We start from the raw sequence: 17,476 nt of genomic DNA on the forward strand, positions 1-17,476 counted from the left end.
ATGAACCTAAACCTATCGCATCTCCACACGACGCTGCCCATCGGGCTAAATCCATGGCAAATGGCAGAGCAGTTATCCCGCCCGACACCAGGTCAGTGCGCATACGCGTGGTGCAGGTGTGTGACCTTTAAAACCGTTAGACTCAAGCACGGAGACGGAGACGCAAAGCGATGGTGCGCTCGGATGAGAAAGAAGCTCGCGAATTAAAACTTATCCTGAACCAGGTTATTCCTCTTTAAAACGTTCAACCAGATTTTTTTCCCGCCATTGGTTTGATTTAAATCCCAGCTGCCTTGGATCCCAGCTACTCTGCAGCAAAGATCTTTGCTCTGCAGGACCGATCGGTCCTCCAACCAATCGAGATGCGAGGGGGCGGGAGCAGGTCAGATGTTGATCCAGAGAGCATGTGAGAAAGCGAGCGGACGGAGCAGGGTCTGGAACAGCAGAGGTAGAGTTCGGGGGTTAGGGCCAGTATATGCCTGGAACAGGGATTATTGAACAGACCTTACAAAGAGCCAGGCATAGCTAGGGCCCATGCGAGTGCCCATAGCTATGCCTTGGATTTGGAGGAAGTGGGAGGAATCAAAGGAGAAGTTGTTGATGGTATGGACCAGCTCTGCTAGCACGAGGAGGGTATTGGTAGATGTAAATTGGCTGGTTCTGTGGTTGTAAAATAACGTGCCCTGCAGTATTCCATTAAACTTTCCCCTTTCAGCTTATATCTATGTCCTCTAGTTTTGGACATTTCCACCCTGGGAAAAATTTCTGACTGAATACCCTATCTATGGTTCTCATAATTTTATATACTTATTGGACCGAGTGGGACCCCCAACGCGTGGAGGCATGCGGCATCACATGGGAGGGCTGGTCCCTGAATGCAATATTCCACCACTCACCCATAGCAGTCACTGATTGCTCAGCTGTGTCTGTTTTAGGAGTCTGGTGCTTAATATACAAAAGCATGACCAGTCCAACATAAGCAAGAAACTAATTAGAGACACAAGGAACTGCAGATGCTGGAATCTTTTGTGGAAGAGATTATGTCTGACCTGTTAAATCACTCCAGCACTTTGTATCTTTCATTGTAAAACCAACATCTTATTTCTCCGGAGATGCTGCCTGACCCGCTAAGTTACTCCAACACTTTGTGACTTTTGAAGTGGGGACAACATTTGGGCACATTCCCATTCGGTTGTGGGGCAAGTGATACCTTGAAGAACATAGAAACATAGAAATTAGGTGCAGGAGTAGGCCATTCGGCCCTTCGAGCCTGCACCGACATTCAATATGATCATGGCTGATCATCCAACTCAGTATCCTGTACCTGCCTTCTCTCCATACCCCCAGATTCCTTTAGCCACAAGGGCCACATCTAACTCCCTCTTAAATATAGCCAATGAACTGGCCTCAACTACCTTCTATGGCAGAGAATTCCAGAGATTCACCACTCTCTAAACATGCAGGAACCAGCTGTGGATGCTGGTTGACACCGTTTCGGGAAGAAACTCTTGTTCCTGATGATGATAGCTCAATAAGCATTCAGTCTGAAGAAAGGTCTTGACCCGAAACCTCACCCATTCCTTCTATCCAGTGAAAGCTGCCTGTCCCTTTAAGTTACTCCAGCATTTTGTGTCGATGCAGGAACTTGCATCCATTTTACTCCCCGCTCTCCATTCAGCTGCCGAGGGGACCGATTACTTCCTGTACCAGACACCGGAAATGATGCCACGAACATGCGCACCAAAGATCTTATATCATTGATGCGCACCACCCACCCCTCGGCACAGAGTCTTCGAGCAGCCTGACAGCAGGTAGGAGAGCGCTGGGTCTGGAGGTTAATACACGCTGAGTCCAAGGAAGCAGCGCACCTTATATCGGGAAGAGAAAGGGTAGGAACTCTGGAAACGTTAGGACAATCCACATGCCCACCCTCTCCCTCCCCCAGCGCTCCGTGTCCGCGCTCCCCATCCCGGGCCTCGCCTGGAGCCACCGCCCCGCCCCGGACCGGGGTACGACGCATGCGCGCCACTCACTGTGGGAGGGTAGAGCTGTTTCTGGCGCGCTGGGATTGTGGGTAAGGAGGTGGCCATTGATTCCACGAACAATTTTGTTCTGCCTCAGAGGACAGTAGTAGACCCTTCGGCCCGCAATGTCTGTGCCGACAGGATGTCAGGTTAGAGTGTAGAAAAAATGAACGACAGGTGCTGATACACACAAAAAATTGGATCTCATTTGGATTGGATCTCATTTACAAACTGGTGGAGTAACCCAGCTTTTAAGAAGGAGCTCTGATGCTGGAAATTGGATCTCATTTACAAACCGGTGGAGTAACCCAGCTTTTAAGAAGGAGCTGCAGAAGCTGGAAAATCGAAGGTAGACAAGAATGCTGGAGAAACTCAGCGGGTGAGGCAGCATCTATGGAGCGAAGGAAATATGAAGGTAGACCAAAATGCTGGAGAAACTCAGCAGGTGAGGCAGCATCTATAGAGCAAAGGAAATATTTGCTGCCTCACCCACGGAGTTTCCTCTAGCATTTGACTAACTGAGCGGGTCAGTTTAGTTTCATTTACTTTGTCTCGTTTACCAAAGTACAGCGTAAAGCTTTTGTTGCGGGCTAACCAGTCAGCGAAAATGCAATATATCAAGTCATTTGCCGTGTACAGATACATGATAAGAGATACTTGAGAAGATCATAAGAAATGATGGTGCAGGAATATACATCTTCAAACATTGCTCATCTCACCTGCAAACTATACCCTCTGGACTAGTGCTTCTTAAACTAGTGAATTAAATTATTTTGGGGTAAATGAAACTAGAGGGGTGAATGACTTAATTTATTCAGATATTTATACACGAGGGAGAATTAGACGAAAACTACCAAAAACATAAGAAAATTTAGTTGAGGGTGAGTGAAATTTAGTGATAAAGACTCGTGGGTGAATGACACTGAAATAGTTAAGAAGCACTGTTCTAGACTTTGAAATTTCTCCCCAGGGGAAAAGGCTATTAAGATATTGAGCAAATTTGTGGGAGTTTGTGAAGTTGGTTTACATCAGTCATGTGAGAATAGACTAGAGAGCTAAGGTATGATTTGAGATCACATTTCCTTTGTGTTGTGTTCGATAAATCACCAGATTCAGGCAACTGAGTTTGTATAGCAAGGTATTTTATTACACTACCAAATAAGGCACATAACCATATAACCATATAACAATTACAGCACGGAAACAGGCCATCTTGACCCTTCTAGTCCGTGCCGAACACATAATCTCCCCTAGTCCCATTTACCTGCGCTCAGACCATAACCCTCCATTCCCTTCCCATCCATATAACTATCCAATTTATTTTTAAATGATAAAAACGAACCTGCCTCCACCACCTTCACTGGAAGCTCATTCCACACAGCTACCACTCTCTGAGTAAAGAAGTTCCCCCTCATGTTACCCCTAAACTTCAGTCCCTTAATTCTCAAGTCATGTCCCCTTGTTTGAATCTTCCCTACTCTCAGTGGGAAAAGCTTTTCCACGTCAACTCTGTCTATCCCTCTCATCATTTTAAAAACCTCTATCAAGTCCCCCCTTAACCTTCTGCGCTCCAAAGAATAAAGCCCTAACTTGTTCAACCTTTCTCTGTAACTTAGCTGCTGAAGCCCAGGCAACATTCTAGTAAATCTCCTCTGTACTCTCTCTATTTTGTTGACATCCTTCCTATAATTAGGCGACCAAAATTGTACACCATACTCCAGAATTGGCCTCACCAATGCCTTGTACAATTTTAACATTACATCCCAACTTCTATACTCAATGCTCTGATTTATAAAGGCCAGCACACCAAAAGCTTTCTTTACCACCCTATCTACATGAGATTCCACTATCAGGGAACTGTACACAGTTATTCCCAGACCCCTCTGTTCACCTACATTCTTCAATTCCCTACCATTTACCATGTACGTCCTATTTTGATTTGTCCTGCCAAGATGTAGCACCTCACACTTATCAGCATTAAACTCCATCTGCCATCTTTCAGCCCACTCTTCCAACTGGCATAAATCTCTCTGTAGACTTTGAAACTCTACTTCATTACCCGCAACCACACCTATCTTAGTATCATTTGCATACTTACTAATCCAATTTACCGCACCATCATCCAGATCATTGATGTACATGACAAACAACAGTGGACCCAAATACTCAATAGACTAACGTATCCATGAACACACTTGCAAACCCTGTTGAGTTTCGCAAGTTATTGGTATTTAAAACATGACAAAACCCCACTTGGAGAACAATATGCTGTGGCAGATTCTAGCAGTTTGCTCCTATGACGTCACAATTGGATCTCATTTACATAAGCTGCCATGAACAGTGCTCCATCCGACAATAACATCACAAGGGGATTGCATTTATATAAGCTGCCAAATAACAGTGTCCCACCCAGTGCAAGGAGAGGGAGGGGAGGGGGAGGGGAGGAGAAGAAATGTTATTTAAACTGTGTTTGGTGGGGGGGGTGCGATAGGAGAGAGGTGGGGGAGCAGGGAGATGGAGAGGAGAGGATATGGAAAGGGATTATGGAGAGAGAGAGTGAGTGACAGATGGTAGGGGAAAGGGGAGGGAGTGGAGGAGGAGAGGGGAGGGAAGTGAGAAGGTGAAGAGGAGGGGGAGGCACTGTATGAGTTGTGCCTGTGCAGTTGGGGGCGATGGGTGAATGGTGCAATATGGTGTTGGAACGGGTTGCGTAGGGGAAATGGGGTTGCATTGGGGGAACGGGTGAGTGGTGGAATATTGCGTTGGAACGGGGCATTATGAGTCGGGGGCGTAGAGAGGGGAGAGGGGTTATGGAGGGAGTGACTGAGGGTAGGGGAAAAGAGGAGGGAGAGGTGAGGGTTGGAGTGGGGAGGGGAAGAGAGTAGGCAAGGGAAATGAAGACAGGGTTAGGGGGGGGGGGGAGTGTTGAGGGATGAGGGGAAATCAGTCGCGCCTATGCAGTTGGGGGAACGGGTTAGTGGTGGAATATTGCGTTGGGGGAAAGGGGCCCAACGAGTCCCACTTGGTCTAGTATATCTATACTATTACTAAAAGTCTCATCTTGACCAATTCCTGTCTATGTTGTAAATACATTTTACAAAAAAGTTATGAATGTTTAAAAAATCATCAGATCAGCTGATTGGTCTTCTCGCCTGTCAGTCACCACGATGAAGGTTACGCCCCTTCCGGGGCCCCAGGCGAATAAAGCCCCGGAGGCCGGACGCGAGTTAGTCACTCTGGAAGACCATGAGTGAGAGTTGTGTCCAGAACAGTGACACTGCGACGTGTGTGAACTGAACTGAACTGTCTGTGCCGTGAGTGAATTGAACTGTGCCTGCCCCTTGAGTCCCGCTCACTCCGGAGGTCCCGTGATAGGTGGAGAGATCGCGCTCAGCCTCGTGAGTAGATTCAAGAGAGTTTTACTGTCGTGTGTGTGTGCGCGCATGTATGTGCGCGTGCTTGTGTGTTGGATTTTGTGTGTGTGATGGAGTGTGTGTGTGATGGAGTGTGTGTGTGATGGAGTGTGTGTGAGATGGAGTGTGTGTGAGATGGAGGGTGTGAGATGGAGGGTGTGTGATGGAGGGTGTGTGTGAGCCCTGCCAGCGCACCAGCCGTGAGTGAGGCAACTGCCAGCCCACCAGCCGTGATTGAGTCAACTGCCAGCCCACCTTTGGCCTACCTGAACCTACTAATTTCGGCCCACAAGGCCCCTATTAGCGCAGAAACCAGTCCTTTTTGCCCTAAATGCCCACATTAGTCCAGGAGGAGCATTTTGGCCCAAAAGGCCCGTGCCAGGCCAGGAAAAGTCCAGAAAAAGTGCCTTTCACTGAGATTTCACTCCGATTTTTTTTTAAAGTTCCTTCGGCCCATCAGGCCTGTACTAGCCTAGGAGGAGTCCCTTCGGCCCATCAGTAAGTATTCCCCCTGTAAGTATTAAACCTCACCCAGTATTTTTCTCCCTCCCTTCAATGGCTCCCTGTGAGATCCACGCCTGGATAGACTTTCCTCCATTGCTGTGATCTGTAGAAAAAGATGAAAAATGTCTAAAATTGATTCTCCACCCTCCTCCTTCTGTCAAGTTTCGTTCAGATTGATGTTATATTTTACAAGTTATTCACATTTTTAACTTAACAAAATCTCACTTTGAGGAAAATGTCTTCTATCTGCCCTGGCTGTTACAGCTATGGCGTCACAATGGGATCTCATTTACATAAACTGCCTGTTACATTATTGTAAGGTGAGAGTGTGTGGTGGGGGATGGGAAGAGGAGAGGATAGTTGTTTAATGTTATTTAAGCAGATGGAGGGAGAGGAGGGGGTAGGGAGGGGATATGGGTTATGGAGGGAGGGAGTGACTGGGGGGGGAAAGGTGGGGGAGGGAGTGGTGGTGGGGAGGAGATGAGGCGAGGAAAAAGAAGACGGAAGGTGAAGAGGAGGGGGATGAGGGGAAAAATGAGTCACGCCTGCGCAGTTGGGGCCATGGGTGAGTGGTGGAATATTGCATTGGTAGAACAGGTTTTGTTGGGGGAATGGGTGAGTGGAAGAAACGGGTTGCGTTGGGGGAACGGGTGAGTGGTGGAATGTTGCGGGAACGGGGCCCAATGGGTCCCACTTGGTCTAGTATATACTAAAAGGGAACAATTAAGTTATTACATACAGCAGCACAACAGAGATGTGAACATTGTACTCAATAGATGACTACAAAGATGCTCTCATTGCTGCAAAATCTGCCTACCTCTCCTCCATATTCACCGATCCCTGCCTAAACCACAGAACCCACTTCTCCACAGTGGGCAACCTCCTCAAGCCTCGAGCCAACACTCTCCCTACCTCTACTCCGGATCTCTGCAACTCATTCCTCCACTTTTTCGCTGATAAAATCAGCACCATCTATCAATCTTTATCCCCTGTACCCGACTCCCCAGCATCTACTCCTCCACCTACCAAGGCCCCTCCTTTCAACATCTCCACTGACCTCCTTACCCCTCCTCCACACTGCTTCCTCTCCCAGTTTGACCTGGTCACCCCTATTGAAATCTCCAAACTCATCAGCTCTTCCAAACCCACTACCTGCTCCCTCGATCCTCTCCCCACTCCCCTGTTAAAGTCCCGCCTCCCCGTTCTCTGCCCCTACCTCACTAATCTCTTCAACTCCTCATTGTCCCAAGGAATTGTCCCCTCCGCTTTCAAAACTGCTGCTGTTACACCAATCTTAAAGAAACCTGGTCTTGATCCCTCCTCTCTCATTAACTACCGCCCAATTTCAAACCTCCCCTTTCTTTCAAAAACCCTGCAGCGTATTGTTGCGTCGCAACTTCATTCCCACCTCCTTGCGTATAACCTACTTGAACCCCTCCAATCTGGCTTTCGCCCCCTCCATAGCACAGAAACTGCTCTCCTCAAAGTCCTCAACGACCTCCTCACCTCTGCTGACACTGGTTCCCTCAACATCCTCATCCTCCTCGACCTGAGCGCAGCCTTCGATACAGTGAGCCATAACATCCTGCTCACCAGACTCAAAGACCTCGGCATTGAAGGCTCTGCACTCAGCTGGCTCTGTTCCTACTTTTCCAACAAATTCCACTTCATCTCTCTCCACAACCACACCTCTGCTACAGCCACAGTCACTCAAGGCGTTCCCCGAGGCTCCGTACTCGGCCCCCTCCTCTTCATCATCTACATCCTCCCCCTTGGTCAGATACTCCGCCACTTCAATCTGGACTTCCACTGTTACGCCGATGACACCCAGATCTACCTCGGCACCAAATCCCCCACAACCCCCCCCCCCCCCCCCTCCTCCCATATCAACTCCTGTTTGTCAGCTATAAAAACCTGGATGCAACATAATTTCCTCAAACTCAACAGCGATAAGACAGAATTCCTCCTCATAGGCTCCAAAGCCACACTCAGCAAAATCAATAACCCCACTCTCACCATCGACGGCACCACTGTCTCCCCATCTCCCCAGGCCCGCAACCTTGGCGTGATCTTTGATTCCACCCTCTCCCTTGAGCCTCACATCCACCATGTCATTAAAACCTCCTTCTTTCATCTCCGCAACATCGCCAAACTCAGACCCTCTCTCACACCGCCTGCTGCTGAAAGACTCATCCGTGCCTTCATCTCCTCCCGACTGGACTATTGCAACTCACTTCTCTTTGGCATCAGCTCCACCTACATCAACCGACTCCAACTGGTCCAGAACGCAGCCGCCCGACTCATCACCCACACCAAATCCTGGCATCACATCACTCCAGTCCTCAAACAACTTCACTGGCTTCCCATCTCCCACTGGATTACCTACAAAATCCTGATCCTCACCTACAAAGCCATATAACCATATAACCCTCCACCATCTGCACCCCCCCATATCTCACTGACCTCCTCTCCCCCTACCAACCCTCACGGTCCCTCAGATCCACATCAGCTGGTCTCCTCTCCATCCACAAGTCCAACCTCCACAGTTTTGGGGACAGAGCCTTCTCCAGGGCAGCTTCCAGGCTCTGGAACTCCCTCCCCCAACTGATCCGCAATTCCGTGTCCCTCACCATCTTCCAGTCCTGCCTCAAGACCCATCTCTTCACCTCTGCCTATCCTTAGCCCCACGTGCCGTCCCTTTTCATCTGTGCATTAATTGCCTCATACTGTGTTTTGTACTGAATTCTGTATTTACTTTGTGTACTAGTCATGTCTTTACTATTTATTTCATTCCCCTTACATGTTTTTCCTCTACCTGCTAAATTTTTGTAAGGTGTCCTTGAGACTCTTGAAAGACGCCCATAAATAAAATGTATTATTATTATTATTATTAATAGACACCAGGGGTGAAAACAGTTGAAAAGGAGAGGCAAATCACAGGCAGACTTTACTCAGAGCTGCTGTAGATTTGAAAGCAACAGCAGGAGAAGATTAGCAAGAGATAAGACTGATTGGCTTTAGCCCAAGTGGGGGGAGATAAGTGAGTCAGTGCAGGGAGAACAGTTGAAAACTGAGGAATTTGGTTTGTAAATTGGTAAATTAGGCTATTTATCAGTCAATATAAGCAAGACTGCTCTTGGAGTGGCGGTGGGGAGCGGCAGTGAGGGAAGTGCCCTGTGAGAAAAGTGTGAGTCTTTGACTCGAGAAAAGTGAGTCTTTGGCTCGAGAAAAGTGTGAGTCTTTGGCTCGAGAGTCTTCGGCGAGGAAGCTGAGGGGAGGAGACTACGCAATACGCTTGAGAGGGAGAGACGAAAGAAGGAGATGTCAGGAAAGCTGATTCAGTGCGATGCTTGCAGTATGTGGGAGGTCAAGGACACCGCTGGTATCTCTGGCTGCTACAAATGCGAGAAGTGCATCCAGGTAGAGCTCCTGAAGGACCGTGTTGGGGAACTGTAGAAGCAAGTGGATGACCTCAGGTTCGCCCAAGAAACGGAGTCGTTCCTCGACAAGTCCTACAGTAAGATTGTTACACCTAAGGTACTGGAAAAGAGAAGGTGGGAGACAGTGAGAAAGGGAGGGAAGCATGGAATGCCAACGTCCCCGGGTGTTGTACCTCTTGTGAACAGGTTCACCCACTTAGAAGCTGTCGGGACAGAAGACGTTTTTACACTGAGCAGCGGACTGGCTTGCGATGCGAATAGGGCTGTTGAGCCAAAACCAAAAAGGCCTAAGTCGGGCAATGCCATTGTAGTGGGAGACTCCATTGTGTGAGGTACGGACAGGGGTTTCTGCGGCAACAGATGGGATTCGAGGAAGGTGTGCTGCTTTCCTGGTGTCAGGATCCAGGATGTCACGGACAGAGTGCAGAAAATCCTCAAGAGCAAAGGTGAACAGCCGGAAGTGGTAGTGCATGTCGGCACAAACGATGTCGGAAAGAAAGGGATGAATATTCTGCAGCGTGACTTTAGAGAACTCGGAAAAATGCTGAAAAGCAGGACCTCCAGGGTTGGTATCTCCGGTTTGCTTCCAGTTCCTCGTGCTGGCGAGAGCAGGAACAGGGAGATACGGGACCTGAACGTGTGGCTGAGGAACTGGTGCACGGGGCAGGGATTTAGATTCTTAGATCACTGGGATCTGTTTTGGGGTAAGGGGGAACTGTACAAAAGGGACGGATTGCATCTTAACAGGTGGGGGACCAGCATTCTGGCAGGCAGGTTTGCCACTGCTACACGGGTGGTTTTAAACTGAATAAGGGGGGTGGGGTGTCGAATGGGATAGTTGAGGATGGAGGTAAAGGGAAAGGGTTTCTTAAATGTGTGAGCGTAGAGACAGAGGGGTGTAAAATGAGGGTAGAAGCAATAGGTAGCAAGGTGAAATGTGGCAGGCAGACAAATCCAGGGCAAAAATCAAAAAGGGCCACTTTTCAACATAATAGTATAAGGGGTAAGAGTGTTGTAAAAACAAGCCTGAAGGCTTTGTGTCTCAATGCAAGGAGCATTCGTAATAAGGTGGATGATTTGAATGTGCAGATAGCTTTAATGACTATGATATAGTTGGGATCACGGAGACATGGCTCCAGGGTGACCAAGGCTGGGAGCTGAACATCCAGGGATATTCAATATTCAGGAGGCATAGACCGAAAGGGAAAGGAGGTGGGGTAGCGTTGCTAGTTAGAGAGCAGATTAACGCAATAGAAAGGAAGGACATTAGCTTGGAGGATGTGGAATCGATATGGGTAGAGCTACGAATCACTAAGGGGCAGAAAACTCTAGTGGGAGTTGTATACAGGCCACCTATCAGTAGTAGTGGAGTAGGGGATGGCATCAAACAGGAAATTAGAAATGCGTGCAATAAAGGTAAAACAGTTATGGGTGACTTCAATCTACATATAGATTGAGTGAATCAAATTGGCAAGGGTGCTGAAGAAGAGGATTTCTTGGAATGTATGCGGGATCGTTTTCTAAACCAACATGTAGAGGAACCAATGAGAGAGCAGGCTATTCTAGATTGGGTATTGAGTAATGAGGAAGGGTTAATTAGCAGTCTTGTTGTGCGTGGCCCCTTGGGCAAGAGTGACCATAATATGGTTGAGTTCTTCATTAGGATGGAGAGTGACATTGTTAATTCAGAAACAATAGGTTCTGAACTTAAAGAAAGGTAACTTTGAGGGTATGAGACGTGAATTGGCCAAGATTGACTGGCAATTAATTCTAAAAGGGTTGACGGTGGATATGCAATGGAAGGCATTTAAAGACTGCATGGATGAACTACAACAATTGTTCATCCCAGTTTGGCAAAAGAATAAATCGGGGAAGGTAGTGCATCCGTGGATAACAAGGGAAATCAGGGATAGTATCAAAACAAAAGATGAAGCGTACAAATTAGCCAGAAAAAGCAGCCTACCGGAGGACTGGGAGAAATTCAGAGACCAGCAGAGGACAAAAGGCTTAATTAGGAAAGGGAAAATAGATTATGAAAGAAAACTGGCAGGGAACATAAAAACTGACTGCAAAAGCTTTTGTAGATATGTGAAGAGAAAAAGATTAGTTAAAACAAAAGTAGGTCCCTTGAAGTCAGAAACAGGTGAATTGATCATGGGGAACAAGGACATGGCAGACCTATTGAATAACTACTTTGGTTCTGTCTTCACTAAGGAATACATAAATAATCTGCCGGAAATAACAGGGGACCGGGGGTCAAATGAGATGGAGGAACTGAGTGAAATCCAGGTTAGGCGGGAAGTGGTGTTAGGTAAATTGAATGGATTAAAGGCCGATAAATCCCCAGGGCCAGATAGGCTGCATCCCAGAGTACTTAAGGAAATAGCCCCAGAAATAGTGGATGCATTAGTGATAATTTTTCAAAACTCTTTATATTCTGGAGTAGTTCCTGAGGATTGGAGGGTAGCTAATGTAACCCCACTTTTTAAAAAGGGAGGGAGAGAGAAAACGCGGAATTACAGACCAGTTAGTCTAACGTCGGTAGTGGGGAAACTGCTAGAATCAGTTATTAAAGATGGGATAGCAGCACATTTGGAAAGTGGTGAAATCATTGGACAAAGTCAGCATGGATTTATGAAAGGTAAATCATGTCTGACGAATCTTATAGAATTTTTCGAGCATGTAACTAGTAGGGAGAACCAGTGGATGTGTTATATCTGGACTTTCAGAAGGCTTCGACAAGGTCCCACATAAGAGATTAATATACAAACTTAAAGCACGCGGTATTGGGGGTTCAGTATTGATGTGGATAGAGAAATGGCTGGCAGACAGGAAGCAAAGAGTAGGAGTAAACGGGTCCTTTTCACAATGGCAGGCAGCGACTAGTGGGGTACCGCAAGGCTCAGTGCTGGCACCCCAGCTAATTACGATATATATTAATGATTTGGACTAGGGAATTGAATGCAACATCTCCAAGTTTGCGGATGACACGAAGCTGGGGGGCAGTGTTAGCTGTGAGGAGGATACTAGGAAGCTGCAAGGTGACTTGGATATGCTGGGTGAGTGGGCAAATGCATGGTAGATGCAGTATAATGTGGATAAATATGAGGTTATCCACTTTGGTGGCAAAAACAGGAAAGTAGACTATTATCTGAATGGTGGCCGATTAGGAAAGGGGGAGATGCAACGAGACCTGGGTGTCATGGTACACCAGTCATTAAAAGTAGGCATGCAGGTGCAGCAGGCAGTGAAGAAGGCGAATGGTATGTTAGCATTCATAGCAAAAGGATTTGAGTATAGGAGCAGGGAGGTTCTACTGCAGTTGTACAGGGTCTTGGTGAGACCACACCTGGAGTATTGTGTACAGTTTTGGTCTCCTAATCTGAGGAAAGACATTCTTGCCATAGAGGGAGTACAGATAAGGTTCACCAGACTGATTCCTGGGATGTCAGGACTGTCATATGAAGAAAGACTTGATAGACTCGGTTTGTACTCGCTAGAATTTAGAAGATTGAGGGGGGATCTTATAGAAACTTACAAAATTCTTAAGAGGGTTGGACAGGCTAGATGCAGGAAGATTGTTCCCGATGTTGGGGAAGTCCAGAACAAGGGTTCACAGTTTAAGGATAATGGGGAAATTTTTTAGGACCGAAATGAGGAAAACATTTTTCACACAGAGAGTGGTGAATCTCTGGAATTCTCTGCCACAGAAGGTAGTTGAGGCCAGTTTGTTGGCTATATTTAAGAGGGAGTTAGATGTTGCCCTTGTGGCTAAAGGGATCAGGGGGTATGGAGAGAAGGCAGGTACAGGATACTGAGTTGGATGATCAGCCATGATCATATTGAATGGCTGTGCAGGCTTGAAGGGCTGAATGGCCTACTCCTGCACCTATTTTCTATGTTTCTATAACAAAAAGAAGTTAAATAATAAACAAACAAAGCAATATGGTACAAAAACAAAGCCTCAAGTGCAATCTCGACAGTTGTAGTTTTGTTGAAATTGAGTGTTCAATAGCCTGATGGTTGTTGGGAAGAAGCTCCTCCTGAACATTAAGAGACATGAGAGACACACCTTTGGGTTCCTCCTCCATTTAACAAAATCACAGATAAACCTGTGTTAAAGCCATTTTCTAGTTTGATCTTGAAAATTTTGGCTATTTAGAGATACAACATGGAAACAGGCCTTTCAGCCCACCGAGTCCACGCTGACCATGTTGAAGTTTTCTTGAGAATGCTGCACTGAATTCCAACGTCTCAGATCTCTGCAGAAATCTCTCACTTTCAGTTCTAAGATTCCTTAATCAGCGATCATGCCTCCGGTTCAGGGCCTTATCCAGAGGAACCAGTTTACATCATCCACCCTGTTAAATCCGCATAGGATGTTGTATGTCTCCATAAGACCAAGAAGAAAGGAGTTTATTGTCATATGTCCCAGAGAGGACAATGAAATACTTGCATCAGCACAACGGAATGTATTAGGCATGAATACAGAACATATCATATCAGTGTGTCCATACACCATTATATAAATATATACACACATCAATAAATAAGCAGATAAAGTGCAAATAAACAGATAATGGTCTAATAATGTTCAGAGATTTATTTCAGTTGAGTTTAATAGCCTGATGGCTGTGGGGAAGTAGCTATTTCTGAACCTGGACTTTGCGGTCTTCAGGCTCCTGTACCTTCTACCTGAATGTAGTGGGGTGATGAGTGTGTGGCCAGGATGACGTGGGTCCTTGATGATGCTGCCAGCCTTTTTGAGACAGCGACTGTGATAGATCCCCTCGATAGTAGGGAGGTCAGGTCAGAGCCGATGATGGACTGGGCAGTGTTTACTACTTTTTGTAGTCTTTTCCGCTCCTGTGCGCTCACGTTGTCGAACCAAGCCACGATGCAACCGGTCAGCATGCTCTCTACTGTGCACCTGTAGAAGTTAGAGAAAGTCCTCCTTGACATACCGACTCTCTGTAATCTTCTCAGGAAGTAGAGTCGCTGATGTGCTTTCTTAATAATTGTATCAGTGTTCTCGGACCAGGAGAGATCTTCAGAAATATGCACGACCAGAAATTTGAAGCTCTTGACTCTATCCACCATCGACCCGTTGATATAAACGGGACTGTGGGTCCCCATCCTACCCCTTTCAAAGTCCCCAATCAGTTCCTTGGTTTTGCTGGTGTTGAGGGCCAGGTTATTGTGCTGGCACCATTTGGTCAGTCGGTCGATCTCACTTCTACACTCTGACTCGTCCCCATCAGTGATACGTCCCACAACAGTGGTGTCGTCGGCGAACTTGATGATGGAGTTTGCACTATGACCGGCTACGCAGTCATATGTATAGAGTGAGTACCGCAGGGGGCTGAGCATGCAGCCTTGAGGTGCTCCCGTGCTGATTGTTATCGAGGCTGACACATTTCTACTAATACGAACAGTCTGTGGTCTTTGAATGAGGAAGTCGAGGAACCAATTGCAGAGGAATGCGCAGAGACCCAGATCTGAGAGCTTGCTAACCAGCTTGGAGGGGATGATTGTATTAAATGCCGAGCTGTAATCAATGAATAACAGCCTGACATATGAGTTTTTGTTGTCCAAGTGGTCCAGAGCGGAGCGGAGAGCCAGCACGATCGCATCCACTGTTGATCTGTTGTGGCGGTAAGCAAACTGTAGTGGGTCCAGGTTTTTGTCAAGGTAGGAGTTGATTTGTGCCATGATCAGCCCATCAAAGCACTTCATCACCACCGACGTTAGTGCCACTGGTCGATAGTCGTTGAGGCACGTCACCTTGCTCTTCTTGGGCACTGGTATAATTGATGCCCTTTTAAAGCAGGTGGGAACCTCAGACCTCAGAAGTGAGAGGTTGAAAATGTCTGCAAATACTCCAGCCAGTGGTCCGCACAGGTTTTTAGAACACGACCTGGTATACCATCAGGTCCAGGCGCTTTTTGAGGGTTCACCCCTCTGAAGGATTTTCTGACATCAGCCTCTGTGACTGAGACTGAAATACCATCCCAGCGAATAGGGGCTCGAGAAGGCACATCATTGTTCTCCCTATCAAAGCGTGCGTAAAATGGCATTGAGCTCGTCAGAGTGTGACGTTTCGCCGACATTCGAGCTGCCTCCTGATTTCGCCTTGTAGGAAGTGATTGCATTCAGGCCCCGCCACAGCTGCTGAACATCTGTCTCATCCTCCAGTTTGGAGCAGAAGTTCCTTTTGGCCTTTTTGATGACCTTACCAAGGTCCTATCTGGACCATAATACATAGGAGCAGAATAGTGCCAGATGTTTAAAGGGAAGCTGAATTAACGTAAAGCCGAGTGAAATTACTAGACTGATCTGTTCTGAATTTCTGTTAAGTTTTTGGTGATAACTTGCGTGAACTTCTTTTGCAGGGTATTAGAAGAAAAGTATTTCCAAACGGGAACTTCAAATCAAGCGTCACATTAAGTTCTCACAAAGTCACTCCGTTCATCAGCACCTGCATTTCATGGGAGAGAAAACGTTTGCCAGTTTTGCCTCTGGGAAAATATTTCAAACATCAGCACTATGAGCAGGGTGGTGAGATTCGCATGGACCGGAGGCATGGCACAGAAGTGCCTGCGGAACGAGTTTTAAACAGTAATACTGAGAGAAGAGATCCCAGCATTCACTGTGGGAGAAACTGAACACTTGCTCCAGGTATGTTGATGAGTTGATCAGAAAAACTACAGAGCTGGCAGTTAAAGAAAGTGTAAACATTTTCCCAATGAAGGAGATAAATTAGTACAGGTTGTTGACATTTGGAAAATAATAATTTGCTATCGCAGCAGAAATATTTTGCATCACATTGAGGAGAAACTTGCTTAGTATCAGTGAAGTGGTGCACTTTTTTATTCTTGTGCTCAAATCCCTATTCCTTCCTGCAAATTGAACCGTTTCAGTATTCTAACTGCGGGAAACAGTTCAAGCAATCCATTACCCTGATAACACATCAGCCGGATTACAACGGAAAGAGACCATTCACCTGCTTGGAGAACGGGAAGAGATTGACTCTCTTGTCTCAGCTGACGCGTCAACTTCAAGCTCACACCAGGGAGAAACGGTTTATCTGCTCCGTGAGCGGGAAGGGATTTAGTCGATCGTTTCATCTGCGGAGCCACCACAGGGTTCACACAGGGATGATGGCGTTCACCAGCTCTGCATGCAGGAAGGAGTTCACTCAGTCATCCAGTCTGGAGATACATCAACGAGATCACACAGGGGAGAGGCAGTACATCTGCTCGAAATGTGGGAGAGGATTTTGTCTGTCATCACACTTGCTGAGACACCAGTGGATTCACACCAGGGAGAGGCCGTTCACATGTTCCGAGTGCGGGAAGGGGTTCACTCAGTCGTCCAGTTTAAAGATGCACCAGCGGGTTCACACCGGGGAGAGGCCCTACACATGTTCCGAGTGCGGGAAGGGATTCACTCAGTCGTACAGCTTATTGACGCACCAGCGGGTTCACACCGGGGAGAGGCCGTTCACCTGCACTGAATGCGGGCGACGATTCACACTATCGTCCAGCCTAGTGAATCACCAACGTTATCACACTGGAGAGAGGCAGTTCATCTGCTCCGTGTGTGGGAAGGGATTCAATAACTCATCCCACCTGCTGAGGCATCAGCGAATCCACACCAGGGAGAGGCCCTACGCCTGCTCCGAGTGTGGGAAGGGATTCACTAGTTTGTCCCATCTGCAGAGACACCAGCGGATTCACACAGGTGAGCAGCCGTACACCTGCGGCAAGTGTGGGAAGGGATTCACGCAATCCACCCACATGCTGAGACACCAGCGAACTCACACTGAGGAGAAGATTTAGAAATATTGAGGTATAAAATATTTAAATGTTGAGGCTGCTGCGACTCCAGTTATGTCCACCAATTCTTGCTGCTGCTTATCACGCCCAGAAGTAATCCCTGGTCTGCGCATTTATAAAAGATGAGGCACAGCATAGTTGATGTACATAGTACAAAGCTTTTCCCCATAGAAACAATGTCTGAAACTAGAAGGCAAAGGTTTGGGGAAGGGGCAGGAGGTTTTGGACAGGATCTAGGCACAAACTTTTTCATCCAG

General features: G+C 47.1%; 1 protein-coding gene across 1 annotated transcript; it reads left to right on the forward strand.

Annotated features, from left to right (window-relative positions):
* The first annotated feature begins 5,191 nt into the window (after positions 1-5,191).
* Positions 5,192-17,222, forward strand: LOC129703873 (zinc finger protein 239-like). Its single transcript, XM_055646547.1, has 4 exons — positions 5,192-5,274; positions 5,371-5,422; positions 15,774-15,788; positions 16,302-17,222. Exons 1-4 carry the CDS (start codon positions 5,192-5,194, stop codon positions 17,220-17,222), a joined length of 1,071 nt encoding a protein of 356 aa, XP_055502522.1.
* Positions 17,223-17,476: the final 254 nt, after the last annotated feature.

This window comes from Leucoraja erinacea, chromosome 15 (assembly GCF_028641065.1).
Source record: "Leucoraja erinacea ecotype New England chromosome 15, Leri_hhj_1, whole genome shotgun sequence".
Classification (NCBI taxonomy): domain Eukaryota; kingdom Metazoa; phylum Chordata; class Chondrichthyes; order Rajiformes; family Rajidae; genus Leucoraja; species Leucoraja erinaceus.